Source organism: Marmota monax, unplaced genomic scaffold (genome assembly GCF_021218885.2).
Source record: "Marmota monax isolate L192 unplaced genomic scaffold, Marmota_monax_Labrador192_F-V1.1 WCK01_AAM20220418_F8-fsc00012, whole genome shotgun sequence".
NCBI lineage: Eukaryota > Metazoa > Chordata > Mammalia > Rodentia > Sciuridae > Marmota > Marmota monax.
Genome location: NW_026695227.1, coordinates 31,145,135 through 31,169,156, shown reverse-complemented (window position 1 = coordinate 31,169,156; position 24,022 = coordinate 31,145,135). Strand labels below are relative to the sequence as shown.

The window sequence follows — 24,022 nt, the reverse complement described above, 5'->3', positions numbered from 1 at the left end:
TTGACATCACTAGGAAACTCAGGCCCTGGATGTCAGTCTCCTTCCTGGTTTCACTTTCTACTCTACCCAACATTGGTCAGTCACTCCAATGAAGCTCTCATCTTCTCCTGGGCGACTTTCTCATCTCCTCCCTCTGTCATTGTCCAGCCCCAGTCAAATCTCATAAGGATTTGGGTCTTTTTTTTTTTAATACCTTTGTTTTATTTATTTATTTTTATGTGGTGCTGAGGATTGAACCCAGGGCCTCGCACATGCTAGGTGAGCCCTCTACCACTGGGCCACAATCCTAGCCCCTTGGGTCTTTTAATAACTCATGAGAGTTAGGAAATTGGAAATTGGAAAAGGCAATTCGTCTTAGGGGTCTTTTTACTTTTGAAGAAAGTACAAAGGACTTTAGAGGTCCCCTTCTTTTTTTTATCTTCAATATTTATTTTTTACTTATAGGTGGACACATAACTTTATTTTATTTTTTTATGTGGTGCTGAGGATCAAACCCAGGGCCTCACCCATGCTAGGCAAGCACTCTACCTCTGAGCCACAATCCCAGCCCCTAGAGGTACCCTTCTTATAGCATGATGGGTTAACTGCCTTTTTTTTTTTTTTTTGGTACCTGGGGGGTTGAACCACTGAGTGCCACATGGGCGCTCAACCACTGAGTCATATCAGCAGCCCTATTTTGTGTTTTAGAGTCAATGTCTCACTGAGTTTCTTAGCACCTTGCTAAATTGCTAATGCTGGCTTTGAACCTGCTATCTTCACACTCAGCCTCCCGAGCCACTGGGATTACAGGTGCGCCACTATGCCTGGCTGCCTTCTTTTTTTCATGAAAGTCATAAGGGTAAATGGCAGTGATAGAAAATGATTAATTTTAAACCCATAAGAATATAAGCCTTGGAGTCAGCGGATTATCATGCAAATTTTGATTCTATCATTCAGTAATTATATAACCTTGATTAAAGTCATTTTATTTCATCTGGATGTAGTGGCACACACCTGTAATCCCAGAGGCTGAGGCAGGAGGAAGATTGTGGATTCGAGGCCAGCCTCAGCAATTTAGCCAGGCCTGAGCAATTTAGCAAGACTCTGTCTCAAAATAAAAATGGCTGGGAATATAGCTCAGTGTTAAAACATTCCAGGTTCAATCACCAGTACCAAAAAAATAAAAGTGGTATTTGACCTGGATGTGGGTCAGTGGTAAAGCACATGCTTAAGGAGGCCTGGGTTTAATCCCCAACTAAAAAAAAAAAAAAAAAAAAAGGTGGTATTTGGAGGAAGCTTAGTCTGGCCAATGTTTGTAGGTTAGTTGGGCTTTATTTTCTAATTGTTAATACAATTTACATTTATACGTACAAAAGATTAGTTTTCTGGCAACTATGGGTCCTTCATAGCTTATTTCTTTGACTAAACCTCTGTACTTTGTAAATTAATAAATTTGAGGTAAAGAAGGTTCTATCAATGGGTCAGTTTGAACAACTAGCTTTGGTTTCACTCCCTTGTGACTTCAGCATAACATGATCCTTTACTTGATAAAAGTTGACTGGGGAGCATTTGGTTTCTTTGCAAGAAGGTCTTATTTGATACATATATTTTTTGAATTAAAGGGAGTCTATCCTGGTAGTTTTCAGAGGAACCTCAGGGGCCAGTTCTGGAAAGATGGAAAGATCTTAGGATAGAGCCAGGGACCTTCCACCCCAGCTGTCCTGTTTTGGTCTCTTTTATTATTTATTTATTTATTTTTTTGGTACCAAGGATTGAACCCAGGGGCACTCTACCACTGAGCCATATCACCAACCCTTTTTTATATTTTATTTTGAGACAGAGTCTCACTGAGTTACTTATGGCCTCACTAAGTTGCACAGGTTGGATTTGAATTTGCAATCCTCCTGCCTCAGCCTCCCAAGCCGTCGGGATTACAGGCGTAAGCTACTGTATCCAGCTTGATCCCTTTTATATTTTAGGTTCTAAATAAAATGAGAGGGTTCTACACCTAAAAATGCTAGAAATCACTGGTTTGGCTAACCTTTGTCCCACTCCTTTGAAGATAAGGAACTTGAGGTTCAGCAATTGGGACTGAAGGTCATTCCTGGAGATGGGAGATTTGATGAACCCAGCACACTGATCCCTCACCCAGTGCCAGGGTGTCTCCACCTTATCACAGTTCCTCCTACGCTGGTATAACTTTAATTATTCTGAGTCCCAGGAGATAAAAAAGTTTGTATTTAGTTGTTTTTTTTTATGACTATTCTTCCCTCATAAGAAAAAAATTGAACTGAATGTAGTGGTACACATCTGTAATCCCAGCTACTTGAGAGACTAAGGCAGGAGAATTGCAAGTTTGAGGTCAGCAACCTGTGCTACCTAATGAGACCCTTTCTCCCACTACCCCCACTACACCCCAAAAAAAGTGCTGGGACATAATTTAGTAGTAGAGTGCTTATGTAACATGCCTATGCCCCTGGGTTTTGTCCCCAGTACTGGGGAGAAAAATATCGTCAGATCTCCCTGGTTAACTTCCTCTATTTTTACTTCTCTGTAACATTTTAGTGGTGAATTTGTTCTGAAGAAAATACATTGCCTAAACCTTGGGAGTTTCCATTTTCCCTTTTTTGGCTCTGTGTTCCCTTTGCTCTATTTGAGGACATACAAGCAAGTCATGGCTCAGGAACTCTGTTTTCTGACCTAAGAAAAATTTGAGACACTATTATTATTCCCCAGATGATTTTAGTATCCTCCGTCAGCTGCCTGCCTCACAGCTGTGCATTAATGAGCAGTTGCAAGATTAAATTCCATATGTGAGAAAAAAGAGACTGAACCAGAAGAAAATCTAGGAAGGAAATAGGGATGAGATTTTAATTATAGAGATTTCATTGAAAAAAATTTTCCCTCAAATTGGATCTTCAAAATGACACCCCCCCCAAAAAAAATAGATGCCCTTCACAGTTTATGTCAGAATAATGCCAGTTGTTCTAAGCGCCTTTGAGGAAAATCTGAGGGCTGAATCCTGGTGGAACGCCGAATTCAGAAGTACTAAGCCTCGGTAGTTGGGCATGCATGGTGACATGCACTTGTAGTCCCAGCTTCAGGCTGGACAGGAGGATCACTTGAGCCCAGGAGTTGGAGACCAGGCTAAGTAATACAGTGGGATCCCATCTAAAACAAAACAAACAAAAATTGCTGAGATTCAGAGTATCTTAACACTCAGAGTACAAAAGGTAAATACCAAGGACCAAACTAGGAAGGAGTAGTGGTGTAGAGCTTTTCTCCCTGTGTGCCCACTATTTATCAAGTGTCTCATTAAAAGTAAGGGGCTACAGCTGGTACATGCCTGTACCCCAGCTGTTTGGGAAGTTGAGGCAGGAGAATCTCGAGTTCAAAGCCAGCCCCAGCAACGGCGAGGTGCCAAGCAACTCAGTGAGACCCTGTCTCTAAATAAAATATTAAAAAAGGGCTGGGGTGGGCTGGGATTATACCTTAGTGGTGGAGTGCTTGCCTCGAATGCATGAGGCACTGGGTTTGATCCTCAGCACCACATAAAAATAAAGATATTGTGTCCATCTACAGCTAAAAAAAAATAATAAATAAAAAAGGACTGGGGATGTGGCTCAGTGGTCAAGTGCCCCTGAATTCAATTCCTGGTACCAAAAAAATAAAATAAAATAAGGGGCTGTAATAGTTGCCTCTGAATTTCAAAACAGGGTTCATTACAGCCATTGGTGCATACACCTGATCTTCATATGCCTCAGTGCTAAAAAAATAGAGCTGAAGATAAAAACTATTTTAATCTTTTAAAAATCCATGTTTCTGTTAGGACTTTAAAGGGAGGGGAACCTCAGCCTGTTTACTTATCTAACCACAGTGTAAATACCTTTCTTTGGAGAACAATTGACTAACTATAATTCTGTCTGCTGATTGGCTCTGGCTTTCATATATTGTGTTATTGCTATAATATACTGTAGATGATTGTCCAAGGGGTGTGGAAACCCATGATCAAGGACCATTCTAAGTTTCTGTTTTGCTGTAATCCACTGTTTCTGAATTCCCACTTTGAGGCAATCTCTCAGACAGGTATAGCTATAAGTGGGAAAAAATGATGGAAATTCACCAAAACACTAATATTAGATATCTTTTACAGTCATAGCTTTAATACCACGTATGGGCAAACTTTTCCTACATGTATGTGTCTAGTTTCAACCTCTTTTCTGAACTCTTGATGTTTGTTTCTACTGTACTACCAAATGAATGTTTTATTTAACATGGCTTACACTGAACTCTTGATCTTCCCACTGGATTTGTTTCTCCTTCAGAATTCCGCATCCCAGGGATGGAGTTATAGCTCAGTGGTAGAGTGCTTGCCTAGCATGAGCAAGGCACAAGGCCCTGGGTTCGATCCCTAGCACTGAAAAAAAAAAAAAGAAAGAAAGAAAGAAAAATAAATTCCCCATCTCAGTAAACATTATTTCTGTTGATTCAGTTGCCAGAGACCTGGAAATCATTCTTTTTTTTTTTTTTTTGTACTGGGGATTGAACCAAGGGGCGCTCTTAACCACTGTGCAACATCCCCAGATTGTTTTCTATATTTTATTTAGAGACAGGGTCTCACTGAGTTGCTTAGGGCCTCGCTAAGTTGCTGAGGCTGGCTTTGAACTTGAAATCCTCCTGCCTCAGCCTCCAGAGGTGCTGGGATTATAGATGTGAGCCACCATACCCAACCTAGAAATTATTCTTGACCTTTTTCCTCGTCTCCCTCTCCTCATTAGCACACTGTTGATTCTACCTCTGAAATACATCTCAAATCTATTCACTTTTCTTTATCTCCAGTGCTGCCATCCTGGGCCAAGCAAGCCAGCAGTATCTCAACACTAATGCCACCTCCATTATTAGCACCTACCAGTTCATTTTCTGCGCTCCTTTAAAACATTAATTGGATCAATGGCCATCCATTGTACCTAGGATTAAATTCAAAATCCTTAGCATGACCTACAAAGCTCTACCCAGTCTGCCCCAACATCCCAGCCTCATCTCCTGCCTTTGCCCTTTCTCGATGTGCTTCAGCAACACTGGAGTTCTTTGTGTACCTAATACACATCAGACACTTTCTCTCCTTGAGGCTGGTATGTGTGCTATTTTCCTGTGCCTAGAATGCTTTCCCACTTCTTTTTGCCTGGCTAACTCCTTGTGGTCCAACTTCAGGGCTCAGCCTAAAGGTCATTTCTTCATCGGGATTTTTTTTTTAAGGTGACAGATAATTTTTGTATATTTAATTGTATAATTATGGGGTACAATATGATATTTAAATATTGTAAAACCGATCAGGATGATTACCATATTGAAGCTTTCCTTTACCACCTCCCCCTTTCTTAGTTTCGTTCTTTTATTAAATGGTTTAATAATGCTCAAATTTTGAAGGACTAATCAGTCTCTGTACCTGTGATTGCACACATGTGTATGTGTGTATATGCACATGTGCTTATGTGTTTTAATGTCTAAACTATAAGCTCTCTGAGGGCAGATATTATGTTTGATTTAGTCATTTCTTTCACTTCTTTTTCTTTCGTGCTTGGAATATAGTAGGAACCAGTAAATATTTCGTAAAAACCTAAGTGTGGTGCACTCCTGTAACCCCAATGACTTGGGAGGCTGAAGTAGGGCTGGGGTGTGGCTCAGTGTTAGAGTGCTCGCCTAGCAGGTGTGAGGCACTGGATTCGATCCTCAGCACCACATACAAATAAATAAAATATGGGCTGGGGGATGTGGCTCAAGCGGTAATGCGATCGCCTGGTATGCGTGCGGCCCGGGTTCGATCCTCAGCACCACATACAAAGATGTTGTATCCGCCGAAGACTAAAAAATAAATATTAAAAAAAAAATCTCTCTCTCTCTAAAATAAATAAATAAATAAATAAAATTATTAAAGGAAAACAAAACTTAAGTTGTTTTGAATTTCTCTGAAGTGGAGAAAGGGAGATGCAGAATACTATGAATATCGTCATATTTGTGTTATTTTTTAAGAATTTGTACAATCTGGATATTAATCTTTTATTAGGTATATGAGTTCCAAATATTTTCTTTCATTCCAGGGAACTTTCCACTCTGTTGGTAGTGTCTTTTTTTTAATTTTTGGCAGTGCTGGGGATTGAACCCAGGTGTTACGCATGCGAGGCAACCACTCAAACAACTGAGCTATGTCCCCAGCTCTGGTAGTGTCCTTTGATGCACATAAATTTTTAATTTTGTTGATGTTCACTTTATCTATTTTTTTTCTTTTCTTCTTCTTCTTTTCTTTTTTTTTTTTTTGGACACTACTGGGGATTGAACCCAGGGCCTCGTACATTCAATAGGCAAGCATTTTACTACTAAGCTATAACCACAGCTCTTTTTAAAATTTATTTTATTTTGAGATAGGGTGTTGCTAAATTGGAACTTGTGAGCCTCCTGACTCAGTCTCCCAAATCACTGGGATTACGGAGTGTGTCACCAAACCAGGCTTATTTTTTTCCTTTTGTTCGCTGTGCTTTTGGTTTTATATCCTGAAAGTCATTCCCAAATCCAAAGTTGTGAAGCTTTTCTTTCTCTTTTTCTACTAGAATTTTAAAGTTTTAGTTCTTACATTTAGGTCTCTGATCAATTTTTTACTTAATATTTGTACATTGTATAAGGTAAGGATTCAACTTCATTCTTCTGCATGTAGTTCTCTATTTTTTCCTGCACCATTTATTAAAAAAGGCTGTCCTTCTCCTTTGAAATGGTTGTGAAAGTGTTGTTGAAGATCACTTGACTGTATATGTGAGGGTTTATTTATGGGTTTTTCTATTCTGTTTGTCTATGTATCTGTCTTCATGTCAGTACCTCACTGTTTTGTTTAATTGTGGTAAAATATTGTGTGTGTGTGTGTGTGTGTGTGTAACATACATTTTAACTTTCTCTGTTTCTCCTGTTCTTTTCTCAGTGGGATACTTATTACCAGGAACAATTTTACTTCCCAAGGCCTTCTTTATCCCAAAAGAGACATCCTCGCCCAGAACTGTGGTGCATTCCTATGACTTGGGAGGCTGAAGCAGGAGGATGGCAAGTTCAAAGCCAGCCTCAGAAACTTAGTGAGGCCCTGTCTCACAAAATAAAAAGAGCTGGGGATGCAGTTCGGTGGTAAAGCACCCCTTGGTACAATCCACAATACTTAAAAAAAAAAAAAGTGACAAAACAGCAACTTAAACCTCAGACATTGTATTCTATCCAGTTTTCCAATTTGATCTCACCCACATGAATTTTTCTGTTGTATGAGAGCAGCTGAATGTACCAGCCCCAGGAAGTGAGGGCTCCTTTCAATAGAGAAGTAGAAGTATTTTTCCTAAAGGTTGAAACAGTAAAAATATAAATTGAGGACGTTTTCTTTTTTCTCCCTTCTCTGAAGGTACCAGAAAGCAGCTGAAGAGGCCAACATGGAAAAGAAGAAAAGTGTAAGTATTCTGAAGCCCTGGGGTACGTGGAACTTCACATGTAAAGCCCATGTGGCCAAGCCACCTGCAGCTCTGTGGGGCTTGTGTGCCGTGTCAGCTGAGCTGGACATTTGTGCCAACTGGTCTGATTCATGAGCCATTTGCCCAGGAGAACTTGGCTCAGGTGCAGGAAATCTTATTTTTTTCACTGAGGTTCTCCTTTATAAGAAAAAAGCTACCATTATTTCAACTTCAGTTGCTTGTTTCTTCTGTTTTCTTTCTGGACCACTTTTCTTTCCTATGCTGAATGAAGGATATAAGGCCAAGTACTTTGCCTGAGGTTCTCACTTCAGCAAAATTGAAAACATAGGGTTTCCTAGGCTGCCATACTTTTTTCCAAATCAAACAACCAGAATTTCTATATCTATGCATTTAAATGGTAGAAGCTACACAACTGTTATTTTCCTCTGATTCTTTGTTTAAAGTGAACTTCTTGACCCAATCTAGTAAGAAAGTTTCCTAGCTGCTGGATCCATCAAAGACAAACATTTCCAGAATAAGCTCCCAGATAGTATCCATTGTCTGCTCTCCCTGCTTGCAAACTTCCAGCTGGGTTGGATAATATATTTCTTTGAAATCTTACTTAATCTCTTTATTTTTTTTTAATTTTGCCTTGTGTTTTTTGAGATGGGATCTTGGTATGTTGCCCAGGTTGATTTCAAGTTCATGAGCTCTAGTGATCCTCCTGCCTCAGCCTCCCAAGTAGCTGGCTACTGATTTAATCTCCTGAGGAATAAACCTCACATATTTGGGCAAGAATTCTTTAATTTGGCTGGCATTACAAAAACATCTTCATGGGGTTGGGGTTGTAGCTCAGTAGTAGAACACTTGCCTAGCATGTGGGGCACTGGGTTTGATCCCCAGCAACACATTAAAAAAATAAAATAGGGATGGGGCTGTGGCTCAGTGGTAGAGAATTTGCCTCACACACATGAGGCACTGGGTTCAATCCTCAGCACCACATAAAAATAAATAAATCAAATAAAGTTATTGTGTCTATCTACAACTAAAAGAAAATTTAAAAATAAAATAAAATAAAGGTATTGTGTTCACCTACAACTAAAAATATTCAAAACAAAACAAAAAAGCATCCTCATGGCAGTTTTTAGTACCTTGTCTATTAAAATTAGTGTACAACATGCCCCAATTTGTTCTCTCTAAGGAGGTTATACTGACCAGGTCTTTGGCTTAATTTCCCTGTAATTTGAAAAGGAATCTTCTTTGGTACATTATAAGAAAAAAGCTACCATTATTTCAACTTCAGTTGCTTGTTTCTTCTGTCATTCTCCTGCCTTATTCCCCTTCCTCCCTCCTTCTTTTACTTATTCATTTAGCAAGTTTTCATAACGCTCCTGCTATATTTCAAGCACTGTTTTAGGTGCTAAGAATATGGACTTCATCTTCTCCCTCATGGAGTTTACATTCTACTGGGAGACACAGATGACAGAGGAGTTGCGTCAGGTAGTGACACAACAGTGACAGTGCTATATAGCAGTAGTGATGATTAGAGTTTAGGTGTAGGCCTCTGATGAGTTGGCATTTGGGTGAAGATCTGAGAACATGAGCCAGGGAGAAGAAAGATTTAAACTAAAGGAACAGCATGTGCAAATGCCCAGAGGCAAAAGCAGCCGTTGTCTATTTGAGGACTGGGAAGAGAAAAGTTTACATGGGGTCATTGGGAAGAACTAGACCTTAACTCTGAAGGAAAGGAGGCCTTTAGAGGGTTTGTGTGCACAAAACCAATGTGGTCTGACTTAAAGTCTACAAAGAGATAAAAACTGTAGAGGAGCAATATGTGATGATTAAGGAAAGAAATGATAATTGGTTGGACTGGATTAATAGTGGAGTAGGTGATGAGAAGTAGTCAGGATTTATATTGAAGGTAGAAAGAGAAAAATAAAAAATGGCAACAATGGTTTTTGGCCCAAACACCATTAAATTCAAATTTAAATGGCATTAATTGAAATGGAGACTGCAATAAAAGCAGGTTTGGAGGAGAGAATTAGTTGAAGCACAGTTTTGGACATGTTAAATGTGAAATACTTTATTAAGGCATCCAAGTGGAAATGCCAAGTAGGAACTTGAATATACAAATCTGGCATTGGAAGAGATCCTGCCTGAAGATAAACTGGATGTATCTAGTTGGGCATGGTGTTGCATGCCTGCAATTTCAGCTCCTTGGGGGCATTGAGGCAGGAGGATCACCAGTTTGAGGCCAGCCTGGACAACTTAGCAAGATCTTATCTCAAAATAAAATTTTAAAAGGGCTGGAGATGTAGCTCAGTGGTAGAGCACTTGAACTAGGCATGGGTTCAATCCCCATAGGCAGGCCGAGGATGTAGCTCAGTAGGAAAGCACTCCTAGGGTCAATCCCCAGTATCACCAAAAAAAAAAAAAAAAAAAAAAAAAAAAAAAAAAATTACAGAGGTATTTTGGTAGCAGAACTAAAGAGGAAATGGAAATAGAAATAACAACTACAGCCTATGCTTTCAAAACCTTTTAGTGTGAAATACAAGGGACAGCACAAGTCAGGTTTACTTTTTTTTTTTTTTTGGTAGCTTTTTATTTTGTAATTTAGATTTAGGATAATTGAGGTAGAGCTTTTATATTCCTTTATCTTGCTTCCCCTAATGTTAACATCTTACATACCTATAGTACCTTTCTCAAAACCAAATAATAATAATGATAATATTGGTAAAATGCTATTATCTAAACTACAGACGTTATTCAACTTTTATCAGTTTTTTACTCATGACAGAGGATTTTTTTTTCCTTCTGAAGAGCAAAGGGAAATGTTCACATAAATTTATGAAGTGATTGGCCAGGTTAAAGAGTACCTACATTTGGGGCTGGGGTTGTGGCTCAGTGGTGGAATTCTTGCCTCACACATGTGAAGCACTGGGTTTCGATTTTCGGCACCACATTAAATAAATAAAGGTGTGCACTGTATGTGTAATATGAAATGAATTGCATTCTGTCATCATGTATAACAAATAAGAGTAAGTAACTTTTTTTAAAAAGGGGGTCCTGGGGATATAGCTCAGTGGCAAAGTGCCCCTTGGTTCAATATTCAGTACCAAGAGGAAAAAAAAATAGTAAAAATGCTTATTTTGGAGAATGTCCTTATTCTCAACAGGTACATGCAACAGGTACATAAAGCTTCAGCTTTATGGATTAAGTGTCATGGTGTCAAATAGTTTATAAATACAAATATATTATAGTTATAAGTATGTATATTTAAATTATTAATAAATAAATAAAGGTATTGCATTTATCTACTAAAAAAAGTATATTTTTTAAAAAAAGAGTACCTACATTTTACCATGAAACGTAAGTCAAAGAAACATTCAAGAGCAAATGGATAAATTTTCTCCATTAGCAAATGGTGGAATTGGGTTATGTGATATCCTGGATTCCCATAAATGTACTCCTTTTTCCTCCCCTCTCTATTTAAACCCAAGACATTGGAACATATACCAGTAATACCACAATCAGTTATACTTTCAGGTCCATTTCAAGCATGGAATGTGCCACATTTTGAAAATATGTGTCACATGAACACTGAACTCTATAATACTATCTACTACTTTTCTGAGAAGCTCTCAGCAGAGATGTTTATTCCCTTCCTTGGAGGTTGTATGTCCAGGTAGTCCATGTTTCCCACCCAACTGCTATATCTACCAAATATTCTCCTGCTTTTAAAATGAAGGTATCCTTGCCAAGATTTCAATGTTGTCTCTCCTTTAACCCAGCTTCTTCATTTTATAGGGGAATAATTGAAACCCAAAGAAGGGAAGGGGCTTATCCAAGGTCATATATCTCAGAGTGACAGAGCTTTGTTCATCCCAATTACAAGCCAGATGTTCCTGCAGGAAGGGCATTGTATCACATCTGCTGGGTGTGATATGGGTTCAGACCGCCAATTAGATCCGGAGGCAGCATCAAGATTCTCAGGCTTGCTGGGTAGAATGAATAGGGTGCTGGAGAAAAGAGGCTATGCTAGTGTTGGGACCAATGTGGTATTTGAAAACTTTTAGCTTTCTTGACTTCCCAGCATCCTGTTCTAGGAAAATACTTAGGAAAATGATACAAATGACATCAGTTAGAATTTCACCTTCTCGTTGTTGTTTTTGCATGGTGTTGGTGATAAAACCCAAGGCCTTGTACATGCTAAGCAAGCATTCTACTACTGAGTTACACCTAGCCCAGAATTTCACCTAATTTTATACCCCTTGCCCCCACCCTGTGGAGCAAATAGAAAGATCAATAAGAGGCTATAACCCAAGTTCAAGACTTGGAAGATGACTGGGCAATATAGTTGATCATGGTTGATCACCATTTGAGGGGAGGCTAGAGGAGTAGGTAGGGCCATTCATTAAATAATAATTGTCACCACTTACTGAATACCCACTTGTATCAAATACTATATGACCTATGTTAATAGACTCCTGTATTCTCCATAGTAGCCCTGTATTGTAATTTTCCAGAAACTAAGAAACTTGTCCAAGGTCACTTGACTGGATGGAGGTACATTACACAAGTAATACATGTTCCCTGTAGGTAATACAAAGAAAAAGAAGAAAATATAAATAATCTGTAGTCTATTAGTCAATGATAACTCAGGCCTCTCTAATATTCTTTTTTAAAAAATATTTTTTAGTATTGATGGACCTTTATTTTACTCATTCATCCATATGTGGTGCTGAGAATTGAACCCAGTGCCTCACACATGTGAGGCAAGCACTCTACCACTGAGCCATAATCCCAGCCCCACTATATTCTTTTGTGTTGCTTTTAGCTATTGCTTTTGTTATATAACTTTTTTTCTTCTCTATCTTTGCTTGCCTCGGGTCCTGAGAACTTGGACAACTGCCATGACCTAGGCAGCAGTCCCAGGAGAATTTAAGGGTGTGGGGTTTTAATGCTGTCAGACCACACTACCCGGCCCTTCCCCTTTGTGTCCATGCCACATACCCTCACCCCCGCCTCAACACTCTTGAGCTTGTATCCATAGGAGCTCTTTTTAATAAAAGAGCATATTTATTCCTTCTGAAATGCTCCCTAAGGGGATGTCCTCCACCCAGTCCTTGTTTGGGACACTGCTGATACTCCTCCACCCAAATCCCTCTCTTCCTGCTTAATAGAAGTAAAATAGAAATGATAATTTTTGTGTTGCTTAAAGTAACATCAAAATTTTTAATATTCTGTGAAAGCTATTTTTGGTGATATGGAGATGATGTATAATTTTGTTTTTACAGTCACTGTTATTATTATTATTATTATTTATTATTATTATAATACCAGGGATTAAACCCATGGGTACTTAGCCACTGAGCCACATCCCCAGCCCTTTTTATTTTTTATTTTGAGATAGGGTCTGGATAAGTTGGCATTCACTGTTTATTATATCATGAATATGTGTTTATTATAAAATGAAAATACAAGTGCCATAATCCATTATCCAAAGATAAACTGTTAATACCCTGATGCCGTTTCTTCCAGACTACTTTTCTATGCTCATATTTATAAATATATGTACGTATTATAAAAAAATATCTTATGGGGGCCTAGGGAAGAATAGAGTTACCTTAGATTAGATAGAGGGGACGTAAAGGGAGGGGTAGAAGTATGGGGGTAAGAATAATAGTAGAATGAAACAGACATTATTAGCTTATGTACATATATGACTACATGACCAATGTGATTCTACAACATATACAATGAGAAAAATGAGAATTATACTTCATTTATGTGTGATATATCAAAGTGCATACATATATTCTACTGTCATGTATAACTAATTGGAATAAATTTTTAAAAAGTATCTTATGACTCAGGCACAATGGCTCTTGCCTAAATCCTGGTGACTGGGGAGGCTGAAGCAGGAGGGTTGCAAGTTTTTTTTTTTTTTTAATATTTATTTTTAAGTTTTAGGGTGGATACAATATCTTTATTTTACATTTATGTGGTGCTGAGGATCGAACCCAGTGCCTTGTGCATGCTAGGTGAGCACTCTACCCCTGAGCCACAACTGTAGCACAAGTGTTTTTTTTTTTTTAATATATATAGTTTTTTTTTTTTAATTTTTTATTGTTGGCTGTTCAAAACATTACATAGTTCTTGATATATCATATTTCACACTTTGATTCAAGTGGGTTATGAGCTCCCATTTTTACCCCATGTACAGATTGCAGAATCACATCAGTTACACATCCATTGATTTACATATTGCCATACTAGTGTCTGTTGTGTTCTGCTGCCTTTCCTATCCTCTACTATCCCCCCTCCCCTCCCCTCCCCTCCCCTCTTCTCTCTCTGCCCGCTCTACTGACATTCATTTGTCCCCCTTGTATTATTTTTCCCTTTCCCCTCACTTCCTCTTGTATGTACTTTTGTATAACTCTGAGGGTCTCCTTGCATTTCCATGCAATTTCCCTTCTCTCTCCCTTTCCCTCCCACCTCTCATCCCTGTTTAATGTTAATCTTCTTCTCATGCTCTTCGACCCTACTCTGTTCTTAGTTACTCTCCTTATATCAAAGAAGACATTTGGCATTTGTTTTTTAGGGATTGGCTAGCTTCACTTAGCATAATCTGCTCTAATGCCATCCATTTCCCTGTAAATTCTATGATTTTGTCATTTTTTAATGCAGAGTAATACTCCATTATAGTTGTTGATGGACCTTTATTTTATTTATTTATTTATATGCTGTGCTGAGAATCTAACCCAGTGTCTCACACATGTGAGGCAAGTGCTCTACCACTGAGCCACAACCCCAGCTCAAGAGGACTGCAAGTTTAAGGCCAGCCTTGACAACTTAGTGAGAATCTGTCTCAAAATAGAAAATAGAAAAAGACTGGGGATGTAGCTCAGTGGTAAAGCACCCCTGGGTTCAATCCCCAGTACCCCCCAAAATATCTTATGAGTATCAATAAATATATTTTGATCCCATGATATTTATCCAAGAAGGTAGTATGTACTTACCATGCAAAATGCTGCTTTTTTCTTTTTTTATTTTAACCAGGGATGTTAAACCACTGAGCCATATTCTCAGCCCTTTTATGTTATATTTTGAGATAGGATGTCGCTAAGTTGCTTAGGGCCTCACTAAGTTCCTGAACTTGGCTTTGAGTTTGAGTTACTCCTGTCTCAGCCTCCCAAACTACTGGGACTACAGGTTTACACTACTACTTCCAGCTGCTGCTCTGCTTCCCTACCTATATGAGCATGGTAGGGAAGGTGAAGGTGGAGGCATAGGTGACTCATCTGTAGCAGGAGGTCATAGAATCAAAAAATGCTTCTGACAGTGAAGCACCTGTTTCTGGAGCTGGGTCACCCCCCCCCCCGCCCCATTATTCATTTATTAGATGGGGTCTCACTATGTTGTCCAGGTTGGTATCTAACTCCTGGGCTCAAACCATCCTCCTGCCTCAGCCTCCTGAGTGGTGGGATTACAGGCTTACATTAATATTCCACACCCAGAAGGAGCCATTTTAAAATTCTCCACAAAAATCTTTCAAGCTTCTTCTGTCTCTGATCCATCTATACATCTTCCAGCAAATCGTTCCATAAGCTACAATTTAAACACTAGAATCAAGCAGTTGTTCTATAACTTTATTTATTCAAGCCTGATGCTACTTGATAGAATAGCTCTTAGTATTCAGAAGAGTAATAGGGTGAGAGACTTAATTCCCAATATAGCTGCTAATCCCATTTAATTCCCTGAAGTCTTTCAGTCCTAGGTTGTTTGTCCTTTCTTTCTTCATTGAAAGCCTGAGGAGTCACAGACTACAGGAATGGAGAGTAAGAAGGTACTGGAGGTCACAATTTGTTGGGAAGGTGGTGTTTAGTTTATTTAGGAGAACTTTCAAAGTATGGGACATTTAATTTTACTCTAACAAGCACGTTTCCTTTATTATCCTATAACAGCAGACTATTTCCAGGTTGTTTTCAGTCTGCCTTATATGTATAAATTCCATTTTTGGCCTAGGTAAAAGTAAATACTCTTCGATCTGTAAATGTGTGTTCTTTGATCATGAAACTGGGTGGTGGTTATGTTTTCTTATGAAGTCTACGTTTCATTATCCCAAGAATCTGTAAGTGAATTTTCTGATAACTAAGAATTTAAAAATAGATAAACATGTAGAGAGCAGGGAAAGTGGATTAGATTCATATGTAAAAATAAAATTTGAGGGCTGGCATAACTCAGTGACAGAGTGTTTTCCTAGTATGTGTAAGGCCCTGGGTTCTCTCCCTGGGACCACACACACACACACACACACACACACACACAGATCATTTCTATGCATGTAAATTATGTCAGGTATAACTAAATAAATACCATTTATGCAAATACTTATAAAAGTCTGGTGACTTCTTTAGGTTTCTATAAATAGTTTCAGTTCTTGATGCTATCATCCAAGTATAGTTTTAGCTATACTATGTCTTTCCTATTTAAAAAAAAAAAAGCAGAATTTATTACATCAATCACATCATGTAGTGACATAATTTCTTGAACTTTTATTAATGCTTAGTTATAATATTTAAGTACCTGGTATTTTGCTTTTTCTTTCTTGCTTTCCCCATGAATCTTTTGATTAAAAACCTCTCATCTCCTATGGAACTATCATTAGATCCAGGCTGTCTTTTCTTCTCATTTTGTCCTTATAAGGCTATCCTGTTTTATCACTTCCTGCTTCAGCGCCCGACTTTTTCTCTTTCCTTCTCCCTGCCCTGGGGTGGATGCTTGCTCCATGTGGCAGGGCTGTAACTGTTCACAGCTGTCTGAAAGGGCTGTGGACTAGGAGCAGCTTAGAGTTTTAACTTTCATTTTACAAAGAACAGAGTTTGACGTTTCAGCAGGCAAGTTATAACTGGCACTTCTTGCTCTTCTAGAACACCGAAAATCTCCCCCAGCACTTTAGAAGGGGGACACTGACTGTGTTAAAGAAGAAGTGGGAGAATCCAGTACCGGGAGCAGAGTCGCACACAGACCCTCTGCGAAACAGCAGCACTGAGGTTAGACACAGAGTCACCCACCCTCCTGTTGAAGTGACAAGCAGCTCTGCTTCTGGAGTTGACCACGAGGAACAATCCCAGTCCAGACGCAGATTTGGATCACGTCCTGAAACCCTTACTCAGCGCCGATATCCCGGCACTGAAGACAGTGAGGATCTTAAAGACCGCACAACAGAAAGCAAAAAAATGGAAAATTGTCTGGGAGAGTCCAGGCATGAAATAGAAAGATCTGAAGTCAGTGAAAACTTAGAAACTTCAGGCAAAATAGAGAAATACAATGTTCCACTGAACAGGCTTAAGATGATGTTTGAGAAAGGTGAACCAACTCAAACCAAGGTAAGAACTGGGCGGATTTAAAACTTGAGAAAGCCAATTCTGGTAGTAACAAAGTTGTTTTACTAATCTGAACAGTTGGAGTAGAGTTGAATATGTGATCAATATGTTTCTTAATTGAAGTTAAATGAGTTCATAAAAAGTCTCAAATGAGTTATTTACATTGATGTTAAGATTTGTGAGTCTCTGACCCCATTTCATATTAAATCAAGCTCACACTGGGGTTTAAATTGATATCTAGAAATGAAGAGAGTTGGATACTGATTGAATTATGTATTTTTGTACACTTGCCCTTTTAATTTGTCTTCCTGTGTGCCTTTTGTCATTTGTAGCCTTGGGGGTGGAATTATTGCTGAATAGCTCTCTGCTTGGACACAGCTGCAGACAGAGTGTTAAGACCAGAGTTTAAAATTAAGACTGAGGCTTAGTTGTCTCTTTGCTAGCTGAATCCCTTCTCTTCTTCTCAACTTCCTCATCTGTGCCTTCCAACAAGTGTTTTCTATCAGCTAAAATCCTCTCCCAGGAAAAATCAATGAAGATAGCCAGACTAGCTGTAGCTTTCAGGGGTTTTGACTTGCAAATGCACAGGGTTGCATTTTCCTACAACTGCTAATGAAATTTGATCCTTCATGTGGATTGCAGACTGAGTCCCCAGAGGGAATTACTTAACTAGAAAATGAGTTGCATATGCTGGTAACTAATAACACAATCCAGGGGCTGCAGAGCTGGTAAATTTTTCCAGTTTTCTCATACTTTCCTACATGTCTGGCTTTGTGCACAGGGATGGTTTGTTACAACAATCATTATAATGGGATAAACAGAGCTGACGGGGAGCAAAACCATCATTTACTCTAGATTCCATTTAGATGGGAAAACTGGTTTGTTTGTTTTTTAAGCAAAATATTTGGTCCAAATCCCTATGTTTGTGAAGTAATAGTATGAATCATTCTTTCAGAGATATAATAAAGTTAGAAAACTCATTTTGTAGTCCTTATTTAGTTTGATGTAACATTGTCAATTTCTTTCTGTCACTTGCTGTCCCTGTTGCCTTCCTGCCCTGGAAGGTTCTTAATTGTTTGAGGATCATGTTTGAAGTCCAAACCTACCAGTTTGTACACTTTTCTGTGCATGAGCGTTAGCTCTGCTTTAACATTGAAACAATTTGGCAAGAGATGTAACCACAAAGTAGTTTTATGACTTTTCTTAAACTCTCTTCCCTTTCAGTTTTTAGTCCCCAAGGCTGCCAACTCCCTCTTTTCCCCTTTATGGTCTTAATAATTTTTTTTTTAATTTAAATGGGAAGGAGAATTTAAAATAGAAGGAAAAAATGTCAGAAATCTTAGAGAGGAAGGGTCTTTGTTGTGACTCAAAGCACCATTGTAAGTCTCCTCCTCACAGACCTTGCTAGGGGTAGGACAGCTGATGTCATGCCATTACACACAATGTAGATTCAGTGCAAAAGCGTCTGTGCATGTCAAAACTGGCCCAAGGTAGGAAATGACTGGGACTGCTGCAAACAAAAATGCTGATTATGTGTAAGGATCTGATGAGAGACTTCTCATAAATGTCTTGTAAGAGATGGGTTAGGACAAGCTTATTTCTTTATGTCTATTCAGAATGGAGAAGCCCCCTCCCACTCCATATAAGGAAAGATTCTACTAGATCACTGATGGCACTGGGCAACCTGATAGCTAAACTTATAGGAAGATGGAACAGTTCTGATATTTAACTGGCTTTTTTAGTTTGAGGTATTTGTATGCATTATTTCTTCTTTTCTTTTTTCTCTTCCTTCTTCCCCCCCCTCCTCCTCTTCCTCATCCTTTTCCTTCTACTCCTTTTTTAATTTTTTTTTTCAATTTCCTGATTAAACAGTCCTTTGTCTCTTAATGGACTGCTTAGAGAGTAGAAAGCTTTGGTATCCTTGGTTTTATAGCTCTTTTTGAACAAGCATCATTATCCATATTGGAGATAGTCTAGACTACTTTAAAACATTTTGTCCAGTATAGTAGCCAAACTATTTGGAAGTTTTGTCTACTTTAGGTTGAGGAATTACTCATCACTGGTAGAGGGCTTGCCTAGCATATGTGAAGTCCAGTACTGTAAAAAAAAAAAAAAAAAAAAAGGAATAATTAATCAGTTTGAAACTAGATTATGGTTATTATTAATATAATTTCAGCTTTAACATATATATGGCTTTAATCAGGAAGCTACATATTTGAATCTTTGGAAGGAAATCCTGAGGAAATATGGTAGGAATACTAGAAATCATTTTAGGAACAAGATTATACAAGTAAGAACATATATTTCGGAGCTCAAAAATTAGTACTTCAGTATGTCAAATGAATATTGGATACAAATTGTGTGAATCTTTGATTCCATAATTAAATTTTAGAGAATGAAACTGAATCTCAACATGTTGAGCAGGGTCAGGAAGTACATAGGACATGGAAATAATATGTTTTAATATCCTCCTTAATCTTTTTGTCATATTTATTTATAGGAGATGAAGTTAACTGGCTCGATTTCCATTCTGTTTTTTGTTTTGTTTTGGTACTAGGGGTTGAATCCAGACCCACTGACCCACATCTCCAGCCCTTTTTATTTTCTTTTTGAGGCAAGGTCTCACTAAGTTACTTAGGGCCCTACTAAGTTGCTGAGGCTGGCTTCAAACTTTCAATACTCCTGCCTCAGCTTCCTGAGTCACTGGGATTATAGGCAGGCACCACTGCACCCAACTTCGATTTCCACTTTTCACCTCTTTTGCTTCCTTTTATCTGAGATGACTTCTGTTCTTATCCACTTCTCTTCCCTTCTCTTGCTGGTTTCTTCTTGGCCCTCCTTTCTTTTTCTATTCCTTGTGTAGTCTCATTTGTTTCCACAACTTCAAGAGGTGAATCTCAAATCTAGATTCTGATCCTGAACTCTTAACCCAGGCTTCAGTCCTGCCAGATTATCTGTCAGATCAGACATCTCTTTGTGAATATCCCTTAAGCCCTCAGATTCAAGAAGGCTAAAAAAGAATTCATTGTCTTTCTAGCAAAAACCTGCTCTACCCCTGGTCTCCCTTAAAGCATCACCATTCACCCAGTCTCTTGATTTATAAAATTATAAATCCGGTTATTCCTTGTGCTCTCTAGCGCCCGGTCAGTTACTTCCTAAATCCTGTAAATCTAACCCTCTAAGCAACACCTCATGTATAGGACATTCTACTGATCCCACATCTAGATCCATGGTTAGATTTATAACATCTTGCCTAAATATATTTTTTAAAATATTTTAGATGGACACATATCTTTATTTATTTTTATGTGATGCTGAGACTCCAACCCAGTGCCTCATACATGCTAGGCAAGCACTCTACCAAATTCCTAGCCCCTTGCCTAAATAGTTTTTCAGTCTCCTAAATTGATATCTCATTTCTTCTTATCCATCCTTCTCACTGTTGCTATTTATTTCTCTAAACATAGTTTAAAATATCTTATTGCCTTGAAATCATTGATGCCTCAAAATTAATTTGTATCTAATATTCACGTCTTCCACAGTCTGAGCTCAATCTACCTTTCTAGTCTTATAGACAATCTTGTACTTGAACCATGGATTATTCCTCATTCTCTAAATCTTGTGCCCATCACCCAGTTGCTAACCTTTGAATCTTACTCTTAAAAATCTATAAACACTGTGAGGCCTACCTCAGATCCTCCCAGATGAAATTAACTTCACTCTTGTATAGGATTTACTTTGAACCTCATGTTATATTTTCCTTTTTAAAAGTATTTTTAGTTTTAGATGGACATAATAACTTTATTTTATTATGTAGTGCTGAAGATCAAACCTAATGCCTCACATGTGCTAGGCAAGTGCTCTACCTCTGGGCCACAACCACAGCCTATGCCATATTTTCTTTAATAGTCATGTATGAATTTGTATACTTCCCAGTCTTTAATTTCTTTCAAAGTGAGGGTATTTTTATTTCCCAGTGGTTAGTACAGTGACTTATTTAATAAAAGAAAGAAAAGAAACTTAAAACTCAAATAACTTATAAATAATGAGATTTGATTTAAGGCTATTCATCACATGTTCTCTACCTTTGGTGAGGAGATAGGTTATTCATCATGTGGCTTTATTGAATGCAGTGAATTCCTATGAGTGAATGAAATGGATTAATATAACCTATAATTATTATTAGGAAAAAGAAATGCCACGAGAACATATACTAAATATGGTTTAGCATTCCTGATTTCCTGTATGTGTTGATTTGGGTTTTAAGTAGATGTAAGTATTCTTGGCATCCTTTTATGAAAAAGTTCACTCATTAGCTCGTTATAATTAATGTTCATTTATTGTCAAAATTAACCCTTGAATCCATAATTTGGAGACCAGGATGTGGTTAGTCAAAAGTTAAGTACTTCAGCCAGGTGCTGTGGCACCATGGCTGAAATCTCAGTTACATGCCTATAATCCCAGTGACTCAATTGGCTGAGGCAAGAGGTTTGCAAGTTCAAGGCCATCCTCAGCAACTTAGCAAGACCCTGTCTCAAAGTAAAAAGTAAAAATGACTGAGGATGGTGATGTAGCTCAGTGGTAAAACACTCCTGAGTTCAGTCCCTCTTGGCCCAACCCCCACCCCCATCCCTCCTTCATCCCCCGCTTCATCCCCCCACCCCCGCCCCCCCCCATAAATTCTTCTATTCATTCCAGGAAGACAGTGAAGAGAACATATTAAAGGATCCTTAAGCTTTTATTTTTTTCTGTTTGGTTCCTAACATTTGGTCCACACAAATCCTGCATAGGAGACTAAAAACCAAATATTTGAATGGTGTGTTTCTACCTTTATAAACCTATTTAAATTATTATATTTTTCCCTGGGCCAAGGTTAAAGCAATTAAGTGTAATGTAAGATGGTAAAGCTGGAATATGAATAGCCATGATTCTTTTGTGTTGGGGCAAGGGAGAGGGGTGCTGGGGATCGAACCCAAGGCCTTGCACATTCGAGGACAGTACTGTAGTACTAATCTACACCCCCAGCCCTTCCCCTTGATTCTTCCCCACAGATATTGACCACTGCTTCTTTCATGCAGTGTTTTCATCTTCTGGGAGAGAATTTAGGTAAAGAGAGGAAGACAGGAGAGAAGAGAGAATGCCTTTTCACCCAAAATCCTAAAACACACATTCGTAGTCTTCAGAGTCTCACAAGAATAGGAGTTAGTAATGAGATGCTTATTCATAACTGAGTAATAGAATTAAAACATTTTTTATTTCTCCCTTTTTTCTTTTTTCCAATATTCATGGCCTTTTTTTTTTTTTTTTTTTTTTTTGTACTGGGAATTGAACTCAGGGCACTCAACCACTTAGCCACATCCCCAGACCTATTTTGTATTTTATTTAGAGACAGGGTCTTGCTGAGTTGCTTAGTGCCTCCCTATTGCTTGAGGCTGGCTTTGAACTTGAGAGTCTCCTGTCTCAGGCTCCTGAGCTGCTGGGATTATAGGCGTGTGCCACCGTGCCCCACAACCCTTTATATTTTTAATTTTGAGACAGGGTCTCACTAGTTGCTCAGGCTTACCTCGAACTTGCGATCCTCCTGCCTCAGTCTCCCACTATTTACTCTTTATTAATAGTAATATCACAATGGATATTATGATAACTGAGTAATTCTTCAGACTTTTTGGTAAGATAATAATGGATCCAGGTACAAAGATACCAGCCAATGAATTATGATATTTCTCACTCTTTCTTGCGCTGAATGACACAGTCCTTGATGTGTCCACTAGAGACCAGTCACCTCTGCTTACTTTCATATCAACTACTTACTGATTTCTAACTAGTTTCATTATAATAAAACATGTTGAAAAGCAATATCAAGAAGTAGAACAGTCCCTATGCAATGTTGGCTATGTTAGATTTGTGGTGGCCAAAAAGACTTTATCTGCCTCCCACCCCCACATGTCATCATGTTTGTTTCCTGCTGTTGGACTCAGTCCTAGATTAGACAACATAGGTGTATTTCCAGTTGACTACATGGAAGAGTCATTTCCTCTAGCCTTCAGACTCATTGATGAGTTACAACAGAGAGAAATATATACCAAGATTGTTGCCAGGTAAATCCTAGAACAGGAAGGGACTTTAAGAGATTATTTAATCCAGCTCACTGCTCTCAGAACTTTAAAACACAATTTTATAGATGGAAGCAGCTGAGGTTAGAGAAGTTAACTAATATGTCCATTGTCATATGGCTCATTAATGTCAGAACAAGGATCAAAATTGTGTAGTACCCTCTCTATCCTCTAACACTATCTTCATGGTTATTATGATAACTGTTTATTATTTATAAGCAACTGGTCATGATCCTACATAACTTTGAAACTAAGAAAACTGGGAAATATTAAAATCATATCAATAGCTCTATCCTCAAAAGTATTAGCTCTACCTTCCCACATGTTTAAGGGAATGAAAAACATCTGGACAATGAAGTGAAGAAATACATTGGAATGCAAGAAATTTGCACTAGCACTCTAGAGCTTGTGGATTTGGGAGCTTTGTTTTTCTTATTATGTAGATGAGTCATCTGAACCAACATACACAGTGAATAAACCAGAAAGAAGGAGAAAGAGTCAAGTGAACCAGGAGAAAAGCATAACCCTTACTACTCATGGACAAGATTTTTGATCCTTTTTGGTCATTATCATTGCAATACTGTTTTTTATGTTGTTTGTTTGTTTGTGGTGCTGGGAATTGAACCCAGGGCCTTGTGCATGCAAGATAAGCACTCTACCAACTAAGCTATATCCCCAGCCCTTATATGGTTTTAATCACTGTATGCTTGGTGTTTTGCAGTCCTTATTTTTGGCTTGCTCTTTTTTTTTTTTTCCATAGGCCTGCATATGTATCCTCCATTTTATTCTTTCATGGGAATATGATATTTCAAGATACTGTTTATTCACTCCCCAATCATTAATTCTTTTCTAGCTGTAATAGAAAACTTTAAGCATCTTGGCAGAAATGTTTTGTTTTTAGTTATTTTCTTTGGGCTGTATTTCTGAAGTGATATTGCCACAGTCAGAAGATGTAACTTATTAAATTAAATATTCTTCTTACATATTTTCAACTTCTCAAAGATTATACTATTTTATTACACCACCAGCACAATCTAAGCACATATTCCCAAAAGCTTCACCAGCA

General features: G+C 38.3%; 1 protein-coding gene across 3 annotated transcripts in view; it reads left to right on the top strand.

The window, feature by feature from the left end:
• The window catches only part of Lima1 (LIM domain and actin binding 1), a 95,405-nt gene that overhangs the window by 39,815 nt on the left and 31,568 nt on the right, over positions 1-24,022 (top strand). For all 3 annotated transcript variants that reach the window (XM_046435981.2, XM_046435979.2, XM_046435980.2), the window contains 2 exons: positions 7,409-7,454; positions 16,388-16,846. In XM_046435981.2, the coding sequence (XP_046291937.1) occupies positions 7,409-7,454; positions 16,388-16,846 (505 nt within the window). The remainder of the gene's footprint in view (positions 1-7,408; positions 7,455-16,387; positions 16,847-24,022) is intronic.